This window comes from Setaria italica, chromosome II (genome assembly GCF_000263155.2).
Source record: "Setaria italica strain Yugu1 chromosome II, Setaria_italica_v2.0, whole genome shotgun sequence".
NCBI classification, from domain to species: domain Eukaryota; kingdom Viridiplantae; phylum Streptophyta; class Magnoliopsida; order Poales; family Poaceae; genus Setaria; species Setaria italica.
Window position 1 is genome coordinate 16,971,472 of NC_028451.1, and position 23,608 is coordinate 16,995,079.

General features: G+C 45.8%; 3 protein-coding genes across 4 annotated transcripts; all 3 read right to left on the reverse strand.

Annotated features, from left to right (window-relative positions):
- Positions 1-280: 280 nt before the first annotated feature.
- LOC101758310 (protein LONGIFOLIA 2) lies at positions 281-6,346 on the reverse strand. 2 transcript variants are annotated; one of them, XM_004956227.3, is made up of 5 exons: positions 5,764-6,346; positions 4,971-5,038; positions 2,806-4,875; positions 2,376-2,526; positions 281-1,463 (listed from the first exon to the last, which is right to left on the reverse strand). In XM_004956227.3, the coding sequence occupies exons 1-5, from the start codon at positions 5,906-5,908 to the stop codon at positions 661-663; spliced, it is 3,237 nt and encodes a 1,078-aa protein (XP_004956284.1). In that variant the 5' UTR covers positions 5,909-6,346; the 3' UTR covers positions 281-660. The 2 variants fall into 2 exon arrangements, with proteins under 2 accessions (XP_004956284.1, XP_012699479.1); XM_012844025.2 differs by having other exon boundaries at positions 4,971-5,041.
- Positions 6,347-11,289: 4,943 nt separating this feature from the next.
- Positions 11,290-17,070, reverse strand: LOC101758718. The gene is made up of 11 exons (XM_004956228.3): positions 16,805-17,070; positions 16,344-16,523; positions 16,041-16,214; positions 15,724-15,903; positions 15,386-15,484; positions 14,690-15,208; positions 14,518-14,599; positions 14,379-14,445; positions 12,221-12,406; positions 12,056-12,119; positions 11,290-11,978 (listed from the first exon to the last, which is right to left on the reverse strand). Exons 1-11 carry the CDS (start codon positions 16,881-16,883, stop codon positions 11,710-11,712), a joined length of 1,899 nt encoding a protein of 632 aa, XP_004956285.1. The 5' UTR covers positions 16,884-17,070; the 3' UTR covers positions 11,290-11,709.
- Positions 17,071-19,900: 2,830 nt separating this feature from the next.
- LOC101759800 (pentatricopeptide repeat-containing protein At1g79540) lies at positions 19,901-23,012 on the reverse strand. Its single transcript, XM_022824283.1, has 3 exons — positions 22,926-23,012; positions 20,367-22,292; positions 19,901-19,915 (listed from the first exon to the last, which is right to left on the reverse strand). Exons 1-3 carry the CDS (start codon positions 23,010-23,012, stop codon positions 19,901-19,903), a joined length of 2,028 nt encoding a protein of 675 aa, XP_022680018.1.
- Positions 23,013-23,608: the final 596 nt, after the last annotated feature.

Sequence of the window (23,608 nt, forward strand, 5' to 3'; positions counted from 1 at the left end):
ATTCTCTTTGTTCAGTAGTGTGTTCAGTGGTGTGTGTCTAGCTTACGTACGATGCTTTCAGGGAGCTGCAGGACACGACATCGCACGTGAAAAGGAACGCAGCGAGCGCACCAGGCCGGGCGCACGAGCAGCGCGGAATCGCCTGGCCGGGCGCATGGGCAGCACGGAATCCCCTGGCGGCGGCGCTCGCGATCGAGTCACAATGGAAGGGCAACAGAAAGGAGCGCGAGGGGGCAAGAGGTTATTGCAAAAAGTGGCAAGTAGGTGGGGGACTTAAGCATAAAATAATCCTACCCCTCACTCTATCCATTGGATTAGCATCTAGTGGCTCTTATTTGTAGTTTCCAAGGTTACATGGGGTGTTTGGTTTGCACCACATACGTTCCCATTAGGAAAACATGTAATTTGTAATTTTTCCAACTGAAATAGCATCATCCCAATAAACCAAGAGTCAAAAAAAAAAACTGGTATACAAGTATCTACATAGCACAAATGAATGCCCATTCCAGGTCTCTGCAATCTGCGCTGCTTAGACAAAAACTTCTATACCTCCTCTCTTCAGAGGAAAAAGCTCTCATAGCAAACAAAGTTACAACTTCACAGATCATGTGCATCCACTTCGCCAACATGGTGAATGGTGATATGGTCAACCAAACCGCATTACGCAAAGAGACGCCTTCTCCGCCTAATTGCTGCCTTCATCAGTGGGCCATCAGCAGATTCACCGTGCACCACCTCGTCGACTAGCTCCTTGAACACTGACCTCTCGATCTCCAGCACCAGCCCCGGGAGCTCCCTGCAGAAGCTCGTCCATCCCTGCAGCCTCTCCAGGATCTCTGCATCAGGTATCACACTGCCTTCCTTCTGGCAGATCCGTGATTGCTCCATCTCCAGGTCTTCGATTCCTGAAGATACGAATTTCACAAGTTGCTGCCCACTAAGAGTCTTTGCAGGTAGATCCTTCGCTCTAGTGAATGAACTGGCTGAATAAACTGCAGTTTCCTTCTCAAACTTCTGAAGGAGAATCTCATTCACAGAGTCGAACATCAGCTTCCGGTGCGCTCTCTTAGGATCACATTTCACTCTGCTCTGATGGATACCATCAGGTTTACTGACCCATCCTGCCTTTCTTTGCTCCAAAACGTGGAACAGGTCAGGGTTGATTGGGTAGCCAGAAGGGTGGAGCTGGAGCCCTGCATGTCCTGAACCTAGGTCTTTCATCAGAAGGCCTGAGGCCAGTAGTATCTCAGACACGTAACGGTGGTCTGGACTTTCTGTCTCACACAAGAAAGCAATGTGGTCAACTGGAGGGGCATCCTCATCCTTGTTCACGCTAAGCTGCTGGAGCTTCTCAAGCAAGCTAGCAACATTAGCGAGCTTATTGTTTTTGGATTGCATAGCAACCTCTCTTAGCTTTGTATCAGAAGGTTTCCATGGTTCCTCTGATGTATGGTGCTCATCATCTGCAGGTTTCAGGTAACAATATGCATCAGCCAATGGGTAAGTATTAGCAGTAAAAATTTCAGTAAACAATCACGCCACTTGTTGATCATTCTGGCACATCAGTGAGTGAACTCAGCAAAGAAAGAGCTTAAACAGTCTCCTAGCCATTTTCATTTAAGAGATGTTAATGTTGCTTACATGCACATTTCACTCACTGTTGTCAAATTTTCAAATCTATTATTACCTACGCAGATACTTAACAACTGAACAATGAAAGGAACTGATTTATTTACACATCATTGATGATTTGATGAATTACATAACAGTCCATGAATATTGATGCCGTAGTAGTAAAACTTAGAATGTGTGTTCATGAAGCAAAGATGGGGCAATATCACTGAAAATTTACATTGTTAATGCAATATGCACTATATTGTGCTTCAGATACTGAGCAAGCCATGTTGATGTCAAGGATATAGAAGAATATTGAATTGGTAGGTGCAAACTGCATAGAAAAGTACTTTTGCTTCAGTAGCCACTTACATCCTTTCCATCCCAGAGGACAGATGTAAAGGTTGTAGTAATTGCTAATTATGCAATATTACTCTAGGCAAGATGCAGTGCACTAGAAGCATGTACCACAAAACCATTTGATTATACTTGCTTACTGTGCCAGGATGCACTGTCACTTCCAAATTTTGGCATCATTTGTGCACAGTAACTTACTGTGGAATCAGTATATGCATTGAGGTTGTACAAAATGGAGTACACAAGTTTGGGTTCAAATGTTGCTTCAACAGTGCAACGAACAATTCAGAATGGACAAAAGGTAAGTTAAAAGATTAACAACATGAAACAAAAATCATATTTGTGCTTCCAGTTGCTATGGTTAACAACCAAAAGTTTGGAGAGTGGTATAAAGATGACCTTACCAGCAGCAAGTGAATCTGAAGTCCTGCTGGAAGGAAACAAATCCTCCTGATCAAACAAAGGGTCCAACACAGAAACTGGACTTGGCCGTTCAGAGATAGCGGCGGAAGGGTCTACAGATGACACGTCCTTGCTTGCATCATATGAGGTTTTCTAAAGAAAAGATGCAAACCATAAAAATTAGACATGCAGCATTGTAAGTTGTATGATTTAATATGTCATTATTTTTTCCTGACTCAACTAACCAAGGAAACACTTTACAATGAAGGTATAATTGGAAGAAAATCCTTTCATCTTAAAATTATTGTTCGGTCAGGTACTATTTCCATTATATATTATTGTTCGGTCAGATTAGTTAAGTATTGGAAATGATTTTTTCATCTTAAAATTATGATGCTTTTGAATGAAGGTATAACTGGAAGAAAATCCTACCACTTTTTGTGTATTCCTTCCTGATGGAGTTCCATTGCCTTGCTCAAAGTTAGAAACGTTCACTTCTGTAGACCTGTCATTGCTTATAACTTCTATATCCACCTCTGAAGCAACACACATACTGCCATCTGACCTTGTGGACATATCATTGCCTTGCTGATTCAGGCTCCTTGTCCTGTTATTCAATCCATTGGGCATGCCATCATCGCCTTCCTGTGCACGCACAGGTTTCCTTCTGAATTTGCTTCGGGGTGACACAGTGTCCAAATTATTCCTATCTCCAGATTGCCTTTGGCTTTTGTTAGACTCAGCAGAAGGAACAGGCGGTCTAGCCCTCCGCTCTGAATCAAGTTTTCTCTGTAGTAATCTTGGGCTAGTGGAATTTTTATTCTTTTGCAAACTTATGCTACTGTCTCTTGGCAGCTGCTGTCTTCTGGATGAGCTCTCAGTAACCAGCAGTGAACTAGATTTTTGCTTGTTGCTGCTATCATCATTCCTTCCATTTGATTTCCTGTCATAAGAAACAAGGGGTTGAGAAGTAGGGACCCTAGGACTCCATTTCGCATGCTGCTCTTTAGCTGTCCTATTGACCGTTGAAGCTTTCCTTTTATCAGTGCTATTGCCTGTTTGCAGCTGTGGAAGATCAGATGAACCCCCTAATGGAATGACAGAAGAATCCACTTCGCTGTAAAGGTTTGCAGATTTTGAAGGCTTCATGATCACAATAGGCGATTTAAAAGAGCTTTCTGCATTACTCTCTTCAGGCACCCACATGGAGTTGGTGTTACTGTTCAGTCTCGTGTTCAGATTGGTCGTCTCTTGGTCATCATGGCTTCCATCATATAGCTTTGACATAGATGCTTCTTCCCGTTTCTTGTTTTCCAACAGTCCTTTTGCTTGCATAGAATCCAAGATCTGTTTAAGGGCTCTAAGATCCTTGTTTGATTGCTGAAAATCAAGGTCCTTGAGCCGTTTCTCTATGTCGCTGAAGACTGATGCAACAGGTTCTCTTCCATGGGCTCCTTTTGATCCCCTTGGTGGTTTTCGAGGCAGGACAATCCTTTCTTGTTGCTTCCACGGTGCAGTTTCAACAGGAAACTTAGAGTTGGGTAAATTTCTTACTGTTGAATCCTGATTCCTTTGTTGTCGAGGAGCAGGCTCGTTGTGGGATGAGATGCTCAAGGGATTCAACGTAGCCTCTTTGCTCTCTTTGACTGCTTTGCATGCCTGCAATGATGCTGTACTTTCACTACGCTCTGGCAACTCTTCCAATCCCATGAGCTTTGCAACAACACTAGGAAGACGCTTGCAGGCTGGCTGTTCCTGCTGAGTCTCCAAGGCTGCATTGGACCCAGTAGCATTGCTGCTGCTTCGGTCTGAAGAACTCAAGCTTGGCTTCGATCTAGAGTTCATTTCACGATTCCAATGGTGACCCTCCTTGATGTCCAGTGACAACCTTGGTACCTCCCTCAGTTTTGATGCTGGTTCCTTACCATCGTATGAGAACCGAGGAGCATCATATGAAAGTCTTGCATGATGGCCTGATTCAGAAGGAGTCCAAGTGGCTTCCCTGAGCTTGGCTAGCACTCGAAGCGATTCGTTGATGTCCATGAGACCCTTGCTTTTTCCTTGGGTACTGTCGCGGGGAGGCCCATCCAATTGCCTGGATGGATCTCCAAAGTTGAATGGGTGATCTTTTACTTCTTCCCCATTACAAACTCTGACTGACAAGTCACGGCTATCCTTATAGATTGAATCCTTCACAAGATTTTTTATACCTAGAGTTGGCAGGCTGGATTGAGCTGTGGGCATGTTATCAGGCTTGGTAAGAACATCATCAGGGTAGTCGAGTCCATTCTCACTGTCAAAAGAGCTCTTGAGCATTGGCGAGCACTTGAAAGGCCTCTCTGGAAATAGCATTCGATCAGTGGATGATAGGTCCTGTTGAGTTGACCTGTTTCCATCAAGGGAGGAGAATGATGAAGATGGTGACGATGAATATGAAGTTTGTGACAGTTCTGCTGCTGGTGCTCTCTGGTTGTCAGCCCAGGTTTTGCTTGAGTTCTTCTCCTGAATGCAGTTTCAGCAGCTCAATCAGCATTTGGACGTCAATTAAAAAAAACTGTGTAACAACTCTGCAGCATATGCAAAATTCAGAAACTTACGAGGACAATCTGGGGTGAAAATCTTGTGCAGTCTCCCCCTACACTTGGGCTGCTGGACAGAGCATGGCCTGCTGCAGGAAGTGAAATGATTCTCAGAGCTGAGCCAGACGAAAGAAAGCATGGCAATTGTTACAACAAAAGGGGAAAAGGAAGACATTTGTCACATGCTATAGCAACAGAAACAAAGTGTCAGCATCACTGCCAAATTAGAGGAGCAAATTCAGGGAAATATTTTTTTTCCTTTTGATCTAATGGATGACCTTTCTTTCAGGCACAATTTTCTTATCCGAAGCAAGGCTCCTACTCTCCAAGGGCTAGTTTTTTGTCGGCAGCCAGGGCAGATTTGAAGAGACTTAATGGGTGTGAAAGGACGGTTCTTGGTGTATCATCAGACAGCACCAACTTTTTCGTCCAAAAAAGAGGCGGTTCATCATCAGTTACAACCAACCAACACCTTGGACGGAAAAGGTGGTACCTCATCAGTTACCACCATCACCAGGCAGCAACTCATTGCAGGTTGATTGGAATGAACACCAAAGCCTGGAGCATGCATCTGCAGGCTCCAACCAACATCTATGCTGAAATCACAAACAGGGCCTGATCTAAGCCTTGAAAAATCTGAGTTCTTTGCTGCCCGCATTACAAGTAAAGATCATCACAAGGCGAAGAGACCGGGGTGGAAATAGGCGGCATCCAAGGCATAGATCACGGTTTGAAGCACACAGATTGCCACCGTTGCAGAACGAGAAGCCGGCAAGAGAAGGGAAGAGAAGGCAGAGCAAGGGAAGCGAACCTGTTGGGGGAAGGAGCCTCTTGTGGGAGGAGGCGAGCGGGTGTCGGCGGTCGAACGCCTGCAGGATCCCGGTGACGCAACCCACCTGGCGGTGGAGGTCCGGCCGCCGGTCCTCCGCCAACGCCCCCAGGTACTTTGCCGGCATCCTCCGGCTCCCCCTTCCCCTCTCGCCGCTGCGGCCTCAAGAAAGAGGTAGCAAGCGGAGGAGGCGCAAGGGAATCCGGAAATGCAGGAGGCTGCCTCCTCGGTAGTAGCAGGTAGCAGGTCAAAGAGGAGAAGACGTCATCTGTGGCAGTCCCGCCGCGTTTCCCGGAGGCGGAGGTGGGGGACCTCACCGGAGACGCTCCCGGGAGGGGGAGACGCTCGTGCCTCCCTGGCGGCGAGCATCAACCGATCACGAAGGCCAGGCACCAGTGCTGCCTCTCACTCTCACTCACTGCCCAACTCCAGCCTCCAAGCTAGCAGGGTGCCAAGATTTCCTGTCCTGTTCCTATGGCCGGGAGGGAAGGGGAAGAAGACTGGTGAGGAAGGCTAGAGGAGTGAGAAACTGAGAAGAGAGCAGGCTGACCTTGCGCTGCCTGCATATGAGTTTCCCTTCCTGTTTTCTTTTTTTTTTAAAAGGTAGCTTTACCATAGAGATTAAGGTGAGGTGACAAGTCAATAATGATCCTGATGGTTGCAATTACAGAAGGCAGGTAGCTCTCAACCTCAAGGGGGGAGAGAGAGATGGGGGAGACAGACAGACAAAATATGGTTGGATTGCACTGCCATGGCCTACCGCTTGTGCTTGCTGGGACCAAAACCAGCCACAGGGGGTGTTTGATGTCCCGCTAAACTTTAGCACCTGTTACATCGGATATTTGATACTAATTAGGAGTATTAAATATAGTCTAATTACAAAACTAATTGCACATATGGAGTCTAATTCGCGAGACGAATCTATTAAGCCTAATTAGTTCATGATTTGATAATGTGGTGCTACAGTAACCATTTGCTAATGATGGCTTAATTAGCCTTAATAGATTCGGCTCGCGAATTAGACTCCATCTATGTAATTAGTTTTGTAATTAGTTCATATTTAGTCCTCCTAATTAGTATTCGAATATTCGATATAACCCTACTGAAGTTTAACATCTCGTATCAAACCACCCGTAGCAGCCCATTCTCTCTCTCTCGTCCTCAGCGGCAGCCCATGTGCCCTCTCTCTCTCTCTGCGCGTGTCGTGTACACGCGCACCAATTTTGGCATCTGGTGGTGTGAAGGGGGCTGAAGGCAACCAAAACCGGTGAAGAATTTCTCTGGTTAGGTTCAGTTCGAGAAATTCTTTCTTCCGTTCCTGACAGCCTGGGTTGCTGGGCTCAGTAAAATCTAATCTAACGAACGCTGTGATGTTCGTGCAGGGGTTAGCTGTGTGGATTACTGCTAATAATCTCTAACTGCACTGCACTGCGTCATCGTTGTTGGTTCATGGTCAAGGGAGGCATTAAGCAGGGAGCTGGTACAGTACTGGCCAACAATGCATTCATGGTGTTCATCCGTGAAGACCACACTGTTCCATACCGCCAAGTCGTGCCGTTGAAGCATCGCAGGATATATGCAGTGATGCCAACTGCACTCTGCACAGCACAAAAGCAATGCCAATCACCACCTACAGTACGAATGGCAAAAATTTATTGAGTATTCCCTCCATTTCAAATTGTAGGTCGTTTTTTCTTTTTTCATCTAGATATAATATATGTCTAGGTGCATAATAATATCTATGGATCTAGAAGAGTTAAAACGGCTTACAATTTGGAACGGAGGAAGTACTGAATAATGGGATATCCATCCAAGGTGACAATTCCAAAAAAAAAATTGTTTCACTGTTGATGCATAAACATTGTGGTGAGTTCTGAGTTAGATCATCTGAATCAAGGAGGGGGAAACGGGGATTATTTACCACCACAACAGTATCATTAAGCAGTGAGTATCATTAGATTTTGACAGGAACCATAAACTGACGCTCGTTAGGTGATGCTTGAAAACAACATATACAGTTGGGAGTCTGTTCCTATGGACGGTGCAATGCAAAGAAGAGGTTGCAGGTGTCATGATGATTCATTTGCCCCACTGGACTGGATCCCAGTATCCGATTGAACCTGAAAGAGGCAGCCTAACTCTCATTTGCCTCATCAGTACCTGCAGCAATGATTAGCGTCACTCATCAACAGTTGACGCGTATTGCTTCGGTTTTTCCGGTTATTGGATATATACATGTATGTTTCAGTCCAGAGCCTATGATGTATGATCCTCCTATTTCCTATAAGAAAAAAGTATATTGATGAGCATTCAGAATGAAAGGGATACGCCATCTATAATTCCCCAGAGGACCGGCCCATCGACTGCTAACCATGAGCTAATGATTAAAGTCTAAAATAATAAATAAGATGTACTGTATGAATTCCTGCCGTCATTGTTACTATATGCACTAATGCAGAGATTTTTTGCAGATTGATGACGGTGGTGATGAGTAATGATAAGAACAGTTCTCCTTGCACGGCTGCACCCAACACATGGTGACCCTGACAGCATCCACATCACTGCTAGCTTAGGCTAGCTAAGCATCAAGTAAAAGAAATCATACTGCTGCCCAAGAAATTCCCTGCTGGGTGGTAAGGTGGTGGAGCAAGATCTGATGCTTGTCTCCATCTTTACCTTTACAGCCCCTTTCCCTACCTTTTTCTGGGCGGGAATCATGATGTGCCATTCATTTGATGGTACTAGTGGTAATAGTATTCCCTGGAAGTTACTCAATTCAGGGCAACATCTACTGCAAAAGTTCACATCCATTCAGATGCTCACCGCTTCATTTCACTTCAGACTGAATTCTCATTGTCTTTTACGCCAAATCTACTGCTAGGAAATGGTCAGGGAATGAAGGATTTTGTAGCATGCCCAGGGATGGGATTAGAAGGTTGATCAGTTACTAGTATTTGGGATGCCAACACCAAATGGCAAAAAGAGGAGTTGGTGGTGGCAAACTGGCAAGTCAAGGCAATTCTATGGCAAAGCAAGGCTCTATCAAGGCGGGAGCAGGACAGGACCCTACACAGGAGCAGAGGAGAGGTGTGCCCCCCACCCCCCACAGGCTGAGGCAACCACCAATAAATAATCTTGCAATTGCAATTGCAATGCAGGTTCAGGGCAGAACCCCAAAGGGACCTTGTGCAGCACCAGCTTAGACTGGCTGGCTGGCACATGCTTCTGCTGCCTGGATGCCATATATTTTTCCTTTTCCCCCCCTCATAAGCCATCAGAAGGTTCCACCACCACCCATGTGACCTCTACTATGGAGAGCAGTCTGAGCAGTAGCAGCATGGTAGGTCAGGGCTCCTCCTCCTCTTCCTGATCTAATCATCCATAGCTGACTGACTGATTCCCTCAAAAAACAAACAAACAACCCAAGCCAAGCGACCCAAGCAATTCTTTGTGCTTTGATTCCTTGCATTTGCATGCTGTGTGAGTACGGTCAAAAGAACAGATATTTGTAGCTGTCAGAAAAGTATTGCGATGCACGTGGCGGCCATCTATCACACTCGCATGTGGATGGACACTGGTGGCTATACCAATATATCATATCTAAACGGCTCGCCTGATCAGAAAGATGCATCGAGATTAGCAGCAATACCGTTAGAACAGGAGATTTGTTTAGCTCTTCAAGGTATCCAAGACAATTAGTTTACTTGGATGCATGGAATTAGTTTTTCTTTTGCGGACAGCTCCACCTCTCGATGTAGTGAACCATGCATTTGGCCGTATGCAACGGCATGTCTTCCCCCTTTGCTTCGACATTGGGTCGTTGAAAGGGGCAACAAAATAAGAAAGGATAACCTACTACTTTCTCGAAAAACACAAGTTTAAAAAATAATCTACTGCGCTAAGCACTGAACACTTGTAAACAGGACAAGTCATTCTCATCAGGACAGTGGAACAGTGGAAACCCAAGAGTTGGTCATCCAGAACAGCAAAAGGGCCAAAAGGAAAGGAGAAAAGGACTAGTTTCACAAGCCGCATGAGACGACCGAAAACGAATGCATCCTCCATATCAACCTCCCAAGCAGGGCATCGTCTCTGAAGGTGATGTGCTTGTTGTTTACCAGCCCAGACAAGCTGCGCCAAATCTTCATGATGCTGTGTGGTGATGTGGTCCAAGTCTCCAAGGTAGACGTTTTTCATCATGCCTCACGATTGAATGCATGATCAATGCAGTTTGCAGCACCAGTTTAGGCATCAGTCTAAGGATCCCACAAGTGTTGTAGCGTGGTGTAGCAACAAGTATATATGTATATATGGAGGCATGCATTTATTGATTGGTGGAGTGCTCCATGCTCTCCGGAATCTTGCTAGATCACAAGTCTCCTCTGGCAAACAGCATTGCTGTTGTACCGTGCGGGATGTGAAGTGTGTAACTGTAAGCCATCAGCTGCATTTCTGGCATATGCAACAGACAAACGAAAAGGCCTTTTATAACTCAGGTTCTGAATTTATATGCGAAAAGGGTTTTTTTTCTTTGAATCTTTCATCATAAATCGACTTTTTTGTCTTCTGTATAGAAGCCTTGCCAGTTGCAGGTAACATCAGGAAAGAAGCTTGAGCTGAACCAAAGTCCAAATATGCAAGATTAAGGATGATATATGTCATTAATGCAGACAGGCCAACTTGCAAGCCCCATAAACAAAAAAAAAGAATACTACTCCCTCCATCCCGAATTACTATTCATTTTTCTAGATACGTAGTTTTTACTATGCACCTAGATATATATTATATTTAGATACGTAGCAAAAGCTATATGTTTAAAAAAATCAAAATGATTAGTAATTTGGGGCGGAGGGAGTAGTTGATAAGTAGAACACTTAGAGCATTTGTCTTTTGAATATCAGAAACTCATAATGGCTTGGCAATTGAAGATTTCAGCTGGATCAGGTGAGAAGTCCTTGTCTTCCAGGATGTGCTGCAGAGTCCTGTGGCCACACCACGCTGCACTTTCAGCAAGGGACTCGTGACTCCGCAACCTGCACTAGACATCAAGCAGGCTCGTAACTCGTAAGGCACTTCATGCTGCATTCAGTACCCTGGACAAGCAGCATCTCGGATGCAGTGACTGCTGACCATTACTCCATTAGGTTGGATCTTCGATAACTGCGTCCTGAACCGTCCAAAAGAGTTGCATACATGTATGTGAGAGAGAGCGGAGATGCAAGATCAGACAGTACATTGGACTGATTCAGGAAACAGAGACATGTTCATCTTGGTGGCCTGTTTTGAAACATGTTTACCTGGCTATCAAGGAGAGATTAGATTTTGGATTAATTGAGAATCTTGCATGCATAGATTTGCCACTTCCACAAAATATCATCATGGCCAAAGAGCCAACAAAATGACAAGCCTTTCTGAATTGAGCATGCTTCTTATATCTCGGTGTCCCACAATGCAAGGTCAGGACCAGGATACTGTAATAGAGAGAAATGGTGAGGGCACACAAGTTTCTACTGAACAACAGTTCTCTCTTTATGCAACGACTATCGGCTCTGTCATTGGCACAAAATTATGGAATTGAGATGAATTACAACAATTTGCGAAATATTACAGCTCCGCAGATTTAAAAATCCTTGCACCATACAGTCATCAAAACTTCCAATGGTAACTAAGTTACAGACTTGCAGAAACACTGTAATACTTTTGATACAAGGCAAACAATGATTCGCCCCTCAGCCCTCAGGGTATATCTAAAGTACAGGAGAACCACCCTTGTGCTTCTTTAGTTCACCAGCAGCAGGAAACGGAGCAACAGAGAACTATCAAAAAAATTTTGAATCAAGTTTTGTCTATGAAACAACAGTTAAACTAATACCACACACGGTTGCACTGGCCCAACGGAAAACTTCTGCCAAGCAACACGAGCAAAACTTAAGCTGATTGAACCTTTATGCCTACTTTATCAGCTATTTGACTATCCACTTTATCAGCTATTTGATTCTCCACTTTATCCAATATTTGCTTCTCCACTTTATCCACTACTTGCTTCTCCACTTTATTAACTATCTGCACATAGAAATTCCAGTTTGGATCACTCTCCGTGATGGAGTTCTGACCAAATGGGTTATCCCGGACAAAATTTTGAACATTGTCTGCAGAAGCAATTCTCTCCAGATAAATCCGAAGGTCTCCATCAGGTCCTGTTTAGTGTGTACAGAACATTAGAATCTATAACACTAGAAAACAGTAAACAGCATTCTGACGTGCTAAAGCATACCCAAGGAATAATCATCCCTCTCGTTACGGTAACTGTAGGGTTGGGGGAAGATGGCAGTGTTTGGCTGCACAAAGCAAATAGCATAAGCAAAGTGCATGAATTACAACAAATGGGCCATGCTTCTAATAGAGATCACAGATATATGAACCATGGTGAACTTAATACCGGGTTGCGTAGAGCCTTGTAGGGTGAATCATCCACTAGTAATGTATTTGAAGGTGAAAACTCTCCCTGCTCCCATGGGAGAGTAGGCTCCTCCTTGTTCCACAGCTTCTTTAGTTCCTTCAGCACTAATGGTTTGTGCTTATTATCAATTGTGTTGCACCCCGTAACAGTGCAATGAGACATGTCCTGACAAACAATATCAGTAAAAAACCATTAGTAAATGAGTAACTCATGACTCGAGTATAGAAATCATAACATAAAAATAATATCGCAACACGGGGGACAGCACTCCGAGAAAAGATAACTGTCACAACCCAACTTACCGATAAGAAAAACTGAAAACTGATTATTTTTATTTAGAGATGCACAGCACAGATCCTTATTTTCATTACCATATCAATGGAAAGTGCAAGTGTATGACGGGTGAAGTGCTCACATGGCAGTCCACCTCAGACACTGGTGCCCTGGATGTAATTTAAAAAAAAAAAAAACTAGTTCACGTTTCAATAGCCCTTATGAAACCTCACGCAAACCCAATTCATGTGGATGGTGGCAGCAACTCGGCTGCCCCGATGGCGGTTGGTGCGGGTATGACACAAATCTGAGTCAGATTCAATGGTGTTCTGCATGGGAAGGAAGCAGGTTGACTTCCCAGTCGCTGATTGGGAGGCCTGACTTCCCTCCTGTCCAGGGCACCAAATCTTCAAAGTGCAGTAGAACTACACCATGGAGAGCAGTTTGCCTACTCTTTCTCATCACCAAGACTTATGTGGGCAAAGCAGAAGATGAGTCTAAGTATGCAAAAGATTGTGCAGAATACAGCATGACTCAAAAGCAAGGTAGCATGGACTCGAAGAATAGCACTCAAAGGCTGTATAAGGAATTGTACAATATAAACAAGCTGTGGGACTATGCAAAAAAGCTGATTTTTTTTTCTTTCATGTCCTCACTTCATGTCTGCAAGCAAGGGTCCATAAATGGCTGATCCCTCTAAAAATTTGTTGTTCATAGCTGTTGGGATAATTAACTCAAAAGATAGCATACTAGAATGTGCACTAGCCATTATTGTAGCGCAAGTGGAGACAAGTTCCGAAAATTCCTGCAAACATTGGACATGACTTAGGCATAGGTAACAATGTACCTTGGACCATCATGACTGACAGGCAAAATGTCAGCACTTGGATATACTTTATTTGTATTGTATCTGTTCTTGCTCATTGATTTCCTTTTTTTCCTTGTCCTGTGGACTAGTACCAGCTGTGGGGGATGTGTTCATTGATGATGAACATAGATTGTGTGAGACACCTTTACAATGACTTCCAGGTGTGGTAGACTGGTAGTACAGCCATACAAGGGTAAATTATTGACAAAACAGTTGTGGTCACTGGTTTGTTCATGGAGCAAGCAACCCAACTGGTCTACAAACATGGAAAGAATGAAAAGCCTAGAGCTATGAAGCTTATGGTATTCTAGAGGAAATCCCACTAAATTGGTGTAGAGAATTTTCCAATGAATTATGAAAGGCAACATTCTGCTAAATAACAGCTGTGAAGCATTTAACAAGTATTAAGTCTGTAAGACCACTTGATTCTCATTGTTTGAGAACTGCAGAACAAATTCTCATCTCTTAATCCATGTGTGCATGGAGCATGATATGGAGAGGATCAAATCCAAGATGGAGACCAGATTACACACCATGAAAAATATGTATATGCTCAAGGAAAAGTCGAGTATCATGATGCTGAAACTACAAAATGCAGGGAGCATCTGAAATACAGTGGAAACTGTGGATAATGAGATTTTTTTTAAGGACAATGAGACATTCGCTGGGCTTTATATAGGGACAAACTAAACTAACTAGCCAGAGGGTTTTTATGCAAAAAAAAAAGTGTCCATGGGTGCACTCTGCCAATGGCTTAGGTGTTCTGGTGACTGATGTTGCTGTCATGCAAACACCAAATGCCACAATGGGTTAGTTAGATCAACTAATGGTTCACAAAACATATTAAAAATGCATATATAGTACAACGACCTATATGATGCATTACAAGTTGATGACCCACCAACATTTTATTTTACTCTAATGGAAACAATGAGGGGGAAAAAAAGTAAGCTCATGACCAGAGCAAAATACATCTTCAGCCTTTCTATTACTTACCCAACAAAATAGTAGGTACGGCTTGAGATTCCTCATAAGGATATCAACAACCGAATCGACATTTTCCCTGTAGAGTTAGAATATAACAATTAGCATTATGTATAGTATAAAGTAAAAAAAAAAAGGAGACAGAAGTAACCTTTTCCTTGAAGACCATATTCCTAGCTCAAAATTCTCGAAACAAAATCTCAGAAAATCATCACAGTATGGTCTTCTAAAAACTGGTACAGGAGCAAATTGCAAATTAGCATGGTTTACACTCTTAAATGCTACTAAGAGAACAGTTTCAACTATTACAATATGAAGCTTACCCAGTTTGCCCCGAACCTTTGCATGTGCCTTGTGTGCATTGTGGGTATCTTGGTTTATATCCGCGAGCAAACCATTAAGATCCAATATCAGAAGTTTTTTCCTCTGAAATCTCACCAGCGATCCTCTTGGTGAATAAATACTCTTGATCTTCTCTTTATGTGCCTCAACTAGACATGAAGCACATATGCAGCTAAGATCATGAAAACCTGGCCCTCTGATGGATGAACCCCGCTTTCTTTTTCTCTTCCGTCTCTTTCTTCCTGCAGAGCTCTCCTGCAATAAGCTGCTGTTCTCGGAGCAGTTCTCTATCAAAACATCAGCAACGTTTGCATTTATGGGATCCATATTAACATCAGCATGTCCTGATGCCTCTATTCCATCTGCACAGCCATTTTCAGATTTATTGGACACAATTTTATTCACTCTAACAACACCCGGCGATGCCTGTTTTGACTCTGGTTGCTCCTGCATCTTTTTCTTTCTTTTCCTCTTCTTGCGTTTTGGAGTACCCTCTGAAGCTGAAATTCAAAAGCAACTATAATCACAACACTCACTCTAAAGGACATGTGAACCTGAGTATGAACCAAAGAGAAGTGGGCCTTGCCATTTGATGTGACAAACCCTAGCACTAGACCGAAGTACGAGCATTGTAGCGCCATATGGTAATAGCCAAGGGTGTACAAACACATGCATACCTGAAACAACAGTGCCAGTGGCTTCCTCCTTGAGCATTACACCATCCTTCACCTTGGCCTCCTCCTCATCATCATCACATTTTGGTGTCCCCTCCAACACTAAGATCAGGAAACCAACTATAATCACAACTCTCTCACTATAGAAATTAGTACACACTAAAAGAAAAACTGAATCGACATGACACGTGGCGAACGCATGTCTATGTAACCACATAAAGGTAAACACGGAATGAAGCAGAGCACCTGTTGCCTAGTTGAGAAAACCTATTTATGAGTCTTATCCTAAGCACTATAGCAACATTAGGCGAGGTCAAAAGAATGCACGCACACACACATACCAGAAGCAGCAGCATCAGTGGCCTTCCACTCCTCCATCCCCCTTCCCTTTGCCTCTCCCTGTTCCTCTGCCTCTGCTGCTGCTGCGGAATCCAAATCAAGTGGTGGTTCCTGTTGCTCCTGCATCTTATTATTCTTCTTTGTCTTCTTCTTCTTGTTGCATTTTGGTGTACCATTTAGAGCTACAAAACAGAAAATCAACCCAATTAGCACACTTTTTCCACACTCCACGGAGCTAGTAACATGAATGAATTGCCATTGCATGTGGCATTGTCAAAACATTAAGGCAAAGTCAAACGATGCATGCACGCACACATACCAAAAGCAGCAGCATCTGTGGCCTTCCGCTCCTCCATCCCATTTCCCTTTGCCTCCCCCTGTTCCTCTACCTCTGCTGCCGCCGTGGAATTCATATCAGGTGGGGATTCCTGCTGCTCGTGCAACTTATTATTCTTTTTCATCTTCTTCTTGCATTTTGGTGCCACATTCAGAGCTGTGAAGCAGAAAATAAACCCAATTAGCACGCTCTTTCCACTCCCCAGAGCTAGTAACAGGAATAAATTGCCATAACATGTGGCATTGTAGCGGCATTATGGCCAGGTGAAAGGATGCATGCACGCACATATACAAGAAGCAGCAGCATCGGCGGCCTCCTGCCCCTCCATCCCCCTTCCCTTTGCCTCTTCCTGTTCCTCTGCCTCTGCTGCCACCATGGAATCCATATCAGGTGGGGATTCCTGTTCCTGCATCTTATCCTTCTTTTTCGTCTTCTTCACCTTGCATTTCGGTGTACCATTCAAGGCTACGAAACAGAAAATCAACCCAATTAGCCCGCTCTTTCCCCACTCCACAGAACTAGTAACGGGAATGAATTGCGAATTGCCATAGTATGCTGCAGTCCAGTCTCCGTACAACAAGGTGGAGAAGCAAACGCTCATCTAGGCAATCATGTGAGCATGAACACATACCGAAGCGCCCATCCCAAGCTGATACGATAAACCCTAGCTCTAAGGCCTAGCAAATAACGGCTATGTTGATGCGACAAACAGCAGAGTCGAGGCGAGAAGGCGTGCACTCGCGTACCTGGAACAGAAGCGGCGGTGGATTCCCGCTCCGCCGTCCCCCTCTCCACCGCGGCGGCGGTGGAATCGAGATTTGACATCCCCTGCCCCCAACCAGAAGCGGCGAAAACAGAGAGGAGAGGGAGCTAGAGCGGAGGCATGATTGCGCCGCCGTGCAGGCCTGGAGCGCCTAGTACCTGCCGACTACGGGGAGTGAGGCTAGGCGGAGGAGCAGCACCGGGGGGCGGGCGGGCGGGCGGGCGGGCGGGCGGCTGCGGCGGCTTGCTCTCTCTGGTGGCGCGGTGGCGCGGCCGCGCGGCTCACGATTTGGGGGGACTCGAGTGCGGGGTGCACCTTAGTGGGCCGCAGATTTGAGCTAAATGGGCCGGAGAGCCTTTGGTTCGTATTTCCTGAAGAAAGAATGGAAATTAAAACCAACTGAGCCGATGAAATTGAAGCATCAGTTTCTAGTGCGCAACGCAAAGCTACACAAAAAAAACTACAATTCAATATGTAAAAAGCAGATATTTATACAGTGAAATAGTGGACGTCCAAAATTCACCATTAAAGATTTCAGTGTTGATGCCAGCATGTCCTGTTGTGATTCTGTTCAAATATTGATAAAAGAAAGATATATCATCCCACCCAGGTATCCATATTCCATAAAGACAAATGAATCAGAGTTTATACTTTAGCTGAAGTTCATTCTATAGCAGGCATTCACAAATAACATGAAATCCGATATTTGCTAGTACAACTAACACAACCTGATTTTCCTAGCAATATTTTGGCATAGTACATCGCTGGGCATAAAAACCATATGCACCGATGAAATTTCAAATTAGTTTTTCAAATATAGCAGAGGAGAGCTGCACCTTTTTGTATTATAGATAGGAGAAAAGGTATGGTCCGAACTAAGCTCCAAGAGGTAGCAAAAAAAGGGGAACAAAAAAGAACAGAAAACAAAAATAGGGGAACAAAAGAACGGAAAACAAAAATGATGCCTTACAAAACTCAATCAACGATCAGGAAATTAGCTTATGTCAAGCATTAAAGAACCAAAAACACATACACCATTCTTTCTCACTTCAGATAAGAAATGAAAATAAAGGCAAGAAAAGTCCACCGCAAATGTATCCCCCTGTTATGTTATGGCATACCTCATATACTGAATATTATCAATCTGCATGCATTTAATCAAACTTTGTTATCTTATGCTCCTTGCGTACCAAAAATTTCTTGAGCTATTAACTATCTAGAAACGACATAAGACATCTATTCTGTATCAAGCTAACTGAAAATACTGTAAGCTAATGCAATGTTGTGACTTCTGACAGAAAGTAAAGTTGGAATTGCACAAAACTACAAGTACCTATACTTATATCACAAGTTTCACAAATCCAACTTAGTCCATCTTTACTTATCACCCTCTTGGGTGGCCAACATGCAGTGAGAAAGGCAATCTAACTCGTATGCCTCAGCTGCCAACAAGGACAAGGGAGTAGAAGACCTTGCATGGCAAAGGGGTTGCCATGCAAGAAAACAGATCAGATTTGGTGGATTCATCTGCACATTTGTGCACTCCAGGTCCAGGAGCTACTTTGCTTCCACTGATTGGGCCTCTCCTTGCCAGTGACCCCTTTTCTTGGCTGCTTCATCTTGGTCACACAAGAGAAGGGAGCAGGACCCACAGAGCGATAGTGTAGTGAGCATGGACCTCCTGCTAGACATCAAGAGAAGACCCAGTCCTGCCAGTGTAGTTTCCCCTGTACAAACTCTCATTTTGGCAACTGAAGTGTACATGTTAGATCGCCTGCTCTCACTGCATTGAGCCACCCAAGAGATAGATAATGGTGTTTTGAAAAGTTGTGTATGCTCTCAAAGTAAAACTATAGCAGAAGCTGAACAAATATAACAATGCAGATTTTAGCTGTCATGCAATTTCACAATAGGAAGGCTGCAGAAGTAACTGATAATGGAAAAAACTGTTAGCTTCTGCAGTAAACAAATTGTAGCACCAAGATATAGGCAAAAAAATGCATGACAACTTACAAGGAGTTCCATCAAGTTTTATTACGAGCCCTGTGTTTGAATGAGAGATGCATCATGTAGCTGAGAGGAGCAAAATTCCATATGGTGCAAAAGTATCATAATTAAGTATCTGGACAATCAAATTTTCTTGCTGAGAAGCAACATGGGTATAATGTGCAGGGGAATATAAATTTTTTTTGCCTCGTTGCTGAAGTTAAAACTGAGCTCATGGGCTACAAAATCCACAGTAAGAGATATTAAATCAGTGAATCAGACCCTACTGCGCTGTTTTACCTAAACCAAACAGGCACAGATCAAAACTTCAGCACACATCTAGAGGGTACTTGTCAGTATACCTGGGCCGACAAGAACTGTCCATTGTTCCTGTCGGTTTTACAAAAGCCGTCAGGAAAAAAGGAAGCTGACGGGAACCTTCCCAATTCTGGTAGTGCTAGTCCTAGAAACACTGCACAAAATTTCATTCACTGGTTCGGTATACATCTAGAATGAAAATATGTAGAAAGGACATATGATAACATATAATAAGCTCTGGGATTACATCAGAAAGACAAGTTATGTTTTGGCTCCAAAAAACAGTAAATGTAACTATGGCTGATTGCTCAACACACCCTAGCTTTAAAATCCCCAACATCTGGTTGAGTTTTACTTGGAATGCAATGTATCCAGCTGAATTTCACCCCCATAGTGATGATACCTTAACCAGTTTGATAAATCCAGAATAATATAGAAAGGAAAAAAAATGCTAGTTCCTACAGTACATAAAACTGTAACGAGTTCAACGAAAAATGCATGAGAACTTATAAGCAGCCTAAATATTAGTACGAGCCTTGTTAAAGCAGGAGGAATGCATCGCATTATTGATTCAGCTCAGAAAAAGCAAGATTCACTACAGTACCAAAATGTTTCAGCCACAACTAAGCAACCGCATAAGCTTTAACTGCAGCGAAGTGCAAGGAGGGTATAATATGTTGCAGGATATCAAATTCTTGCCTCCTTATTGAAGTTACAACTGAATTGGTGGGTTACAAAATCCACTGCAAGAGCTAAGAAATCAGTGAATCAAACCCTACTTTGGGATTACCTAAAACAAATTGGTACAGATCAAAACTTCAAAACATCAGCATCCCTCTTGAGGGCAGCTCTGTAGCCCTACAAACACTAGATTTCTATTGACTGTATAACAAACCTTTAGTAGACTCACGAAGATATGCATCCATATCATATCCTACAAGATGCATTCGCCATGCAAGTGCCTGCGCGTCCTTTCTTCTGTGACAGATACAAAGGTTCCTAAGTAACCGGTTGCCAACAGGTTGTGACATAATAAAGCGTTTACTCAATGTATAGAGCATAACATCAACTGCTGCATTTAGATTTCTTTCCCAACATAGGTATTTGGTAAGATGGGAACAGCAAGCTGGTGTGACATTTATGCCAAACTCCACAAGTATACGAAAAATCTTGAGAGCATCATCTATTCTCCTTGCTTGACAGAGGCCTATGAGCCAAATGGTGTAAGGACTTGAGTTTACCGAACCATGTTCTTGGTCTATCTTGATTAGCTCCCTAACTGCTTCATCCAGGGAGCCATCTTCAAACTTTTTCCGGGCACTGGCAATTACTTCATCTTCGGCTGAGAGATTGTACTTTTGGGGCAGGTGATCAAACCATAGTTTGATTGCTTGTGATAATTTATTCTTCCTACATAGCGATCTCATCATGCTATTGTAGATTGACAAACTAGGGGTGCCACCACTCTGTAACATGTCCTGGAACAACATCATGGCATCATCATCTCTGTGTGCCCTCAAGAGACTATCAATAAGAGTCCCATAAGTGATCTCATCAGGAGTGAACCCCTTGGGTTGGAGCTCTTTGAAGAGCCTAAGTGCTCCATCAAGATTCCTTACTTTACACAGTCCATTTATCATTGTGTTATATGTGACAACATCAGGAACTACACCACTGTCTATTATACCTCGAAGAAGTTTGTAAGCTTTCAGCACCTGCCCAGACTGGCACATACTGTCAACCAGCTTCTGCAAGCTCTCTCTGTCCCTCACCTGGTTTGCGCCAAGTGTCAGTCGCAGGAATAAGGAAGGGTTATTTCCCATCTCCATCTTATAAAAAAGCATCCGAGCTTCCTCAAGCCTGCGTGCCCTGTAGAGCCCATTGATAAGCACATTGTAAGTCATAACAGTTGGATGGCAACCAACTTTCCCCATCTCATCAAAAACCTGCAATGCCTCATCCACAAGTCCTTTCTTGCACAGCCCGCATATCATGATAGTGTGTGTAGTGGTGTCCAGGACCACGCTATTTTGTGTCATCTCTGACATCAATGAGCGAGCTCCATCCAGATCACCAACATCACAGAGGGCCTTCAGCAGTGTGTTATAGCAGAAAGTGTCAGGAGCAAAACCTTTCTCTTTCATCTCATCCAGAAATACAAAGGCATCCTCGATTCTGCCAGCCTCTGCGCAACCACGGATCATTACAGTGTACAGGACAACATCTGATGAGACATCAGTCTGTTCCAACATCTCCCTGTAACACTGGAATCCCTCATCGTACCGTCCAGCCTGGAACAAACCGTCGATCAAGCAGCTGTACCCCTTCAAGCCAAGCACAAACTCACCAGTACCACGGAGTGGCTCAAGCTGCTGAATGGCCTCATCAACCCTGCCAGCCTTGCATAGCCCGCTCAGGAATGCGTTGTAGGTGACCTCATCAGGTGGACACCCTTGGTCTTTCATGGAGTGCAGCAGGTTCTCAGCTTCCTTCAGGTGTCCGGCATTGCACATGGACGACAGTAAGACAGTGTGTGTCTTGACATCGGGCACGATCCCCCTCGAGATCATTTCATCAAACAGCTTGAGCGCGTCCGCGGCAGTTCCCCGCTTGCAGAGGCCATCCATGAGCACATTATACGTGGCCCTGTTGGGTGGTAAGCCGGTGGCGAGCATCCTGTTATAGAGCGCCAGGGCCGCCGGAACAACGCCGCTGTTGACGAGGACCCTGAGGACAGCGTTGTAGACGAAGGTGGTGGGGCGGCACCCGAACTCGTCCTCCATCCGGGAGAATGCCTCGACCGCCTCGTGGTGCCGGCCGGCGGAGGCGTGGGCGAAGACGAGCGCCTCGAATGCGGCGGCTGGCGGCCGGAGGCCAGCGGCCTGGGCGTCGGCGATGGCGTCGTACATGGCGGCGTCGGCGTCCGTGGCGAGGAGGATGGGGACGACAGCGCGGGAGTGGAGGAGCGGGGAGCGGAGGCTCGGGGAGAGCGCGGAGAAGAGGAAGAGGCGGAGGCGGGATGCGGGCGGGAGCGCGGCGCAGAGGAGGGCGTCGGCGACGGAGTGCGGGGTGAGGCGGCGCGAGAGGAGGGAGAGACAGGGGAGGAGGGCGGGGAGCGACGGCGGGAGGGTGGAGAGGAGCGCGTGGAGGGCGTCGCTGGCTTCGAGCTCGGCGGCGAGGGAAGGGGCGGAGGTGTGGATGGGGCCGGCGCCGGCGGGGCCGGAGATGGGGAGGGGAAGCGGAAGGAGGGAGCGTGCCGCCGCCGCACATCTCATAAGGTCATCGAGGTGGATCGAGGCGGACGGAGGTGGATCGCGGCAGCGGCGGCGGCGGCGGCGGCGGGAGCGGGAGAGACAGGAGGTGAGTGCGGGCGGCGAAGACTGGGAGGGAGGAGGGCTTCGCTGGATCGACTAGTTGAATGAGTTTTGCCTTAATTTGTTTTTCAAAATTCGACAGGGGAAATGTCTTTCATACACCAAGCTGAAGCGAGTACAAGTACATGAATACTTAGGGACTAAACTGTAATCCTCGCCAAGCTGAATCGAGTACAAGTACATGAATACTTAGGGACTAAACTAAACTTTAAACCCCTTATTCACTAGACTAAACTTAATCTCCCTATTTGATTCTAGTGACTAAAGGTCATTAAAACAGTTGAACAAAGACTAACTACCCCTAATCAACGCCTCCCACCGCGCCATGGTGTTGCTCGCCGGCTCGCAAATCCCCTCGCCGTCGTCGAGGCTGAGCCCCTACACGGCCACGGGGCTGCAGCGACACCCGGGGCGCTCCATGCGCACCATCCGCTCCGCGCTGCTATAGCCGGACTCCGCCCTAGGCTCCCTGGCCTCGTGCCATGGCGGCGGCGACGCGGGCAACTCCGACATTGAGAACCTCACCGACTCCGTCACAACGAGCTCACTGCCACCGCGGGGCCAGCGCACCCGGCTGCCGTCGCCAAGTCGTCATCCGCCATCAACACGGCCACCACGGAGCTGCTCGAGCTGTCGCGAGACTTCTCCGACTACTCCAGTTTCAGCTCCGACATCTCTGGGGAGCTCGAGCGCCTCACGTTGGCGGCGGCGGCGGGGGCGCCTAGATCTGATGTGCCGGCAATGGCGGGGGTGGTAGGCGGGAGGGTGGCGGGGGCGACGACGACGGGGGCCGGGCGGGAGGGAGGCTGGCGGCGAGGGCGGTAGGCGGCAGGGGCGACGGCAGCGGGGGTCGGGCGGGATGGAGGCTGGCGGCGGGGGCGATGGCGGCGGGGGCCGGGCGGGAGGGAGGCTGGCGGCGGGGGTGACGGCAGGGACGACGGCGGTTGTGGCCAGGCGGGAGGGCGGGAGGTGCGACGGCCGTGGGGGCTGTGCAGGAGGGAGGACGGCGGCGGTGGCTGGGCAGGAGTGCCGCGGGGGCTGGGCGGGAGGGCGGCGGGGGCCGGGCGGCTTTAAGGAGGGGCAGGTCCTATTAATATCTCCTTTAGTCC

Excerpts from the sequence above, each read along its gene's own strand:
- LOC101758310 (XM_012844025.2), bottom strand. The coding sequence starts at position 5,908 with ATGCCGGCAAAGTACCTGGGGGCGTTGGCGGAGGACCGGCGGCCGGAC. Across the intron at positions 5,042-5,763 it reads GAGGCTCCTTCCCCCAACAG|CAGGCCATGCTCTGTCCAGC; the intron begins GTTCGCTTCCCT and ends CACTTCCTGCAG. Across the intron at positions 2,527-2,805 it reads GAAGGAATACACAAAAAGTG|AAAACCTCATATGATGCAAG; the intron begins GTAGGATTTTCT and ends TCTTTTCTTTAG.
- LOC101758718 (XM_004956228.3), bottom strand. The coding sequence starts at position 16,883 with ATGTCAAATCTCGATTCCACCGCCGCCGCGGTGGAGAGGGGGACGGCG. Across the intron at positions 15,209-15,385 it reads CACTGGCACTGTTGTTTCAG|CTTCAGAGGGTACTCCAAAA; the intron begins GTATGCATGTGT and ends TTTGAATTTCAG. Across the intron at positions 14,446-14,517 it reads ATATGGTCTTCAAGGAAAAG|GGAAAATGTCGATTCGGTTG; the intron begins GTTACTTCTGTC and ends CTAACTCTACAG.
- LOC101759800 (XM_022824283.1), bottom strand. The coding sequence starts at position 23,012 with ATGTCGGAGTTGCCCGCGTCGCCGCCGCCATGGCACGAGGCCAGGGAG. Across the intron at positions 22,293-22,925 it reads ATAGCAGCGCGGAGCGGATG|CTCGAAGCCAGCGACGCCCT; the intron begins GTGCGCATGGAG and ends CTCGCCGCCGAG.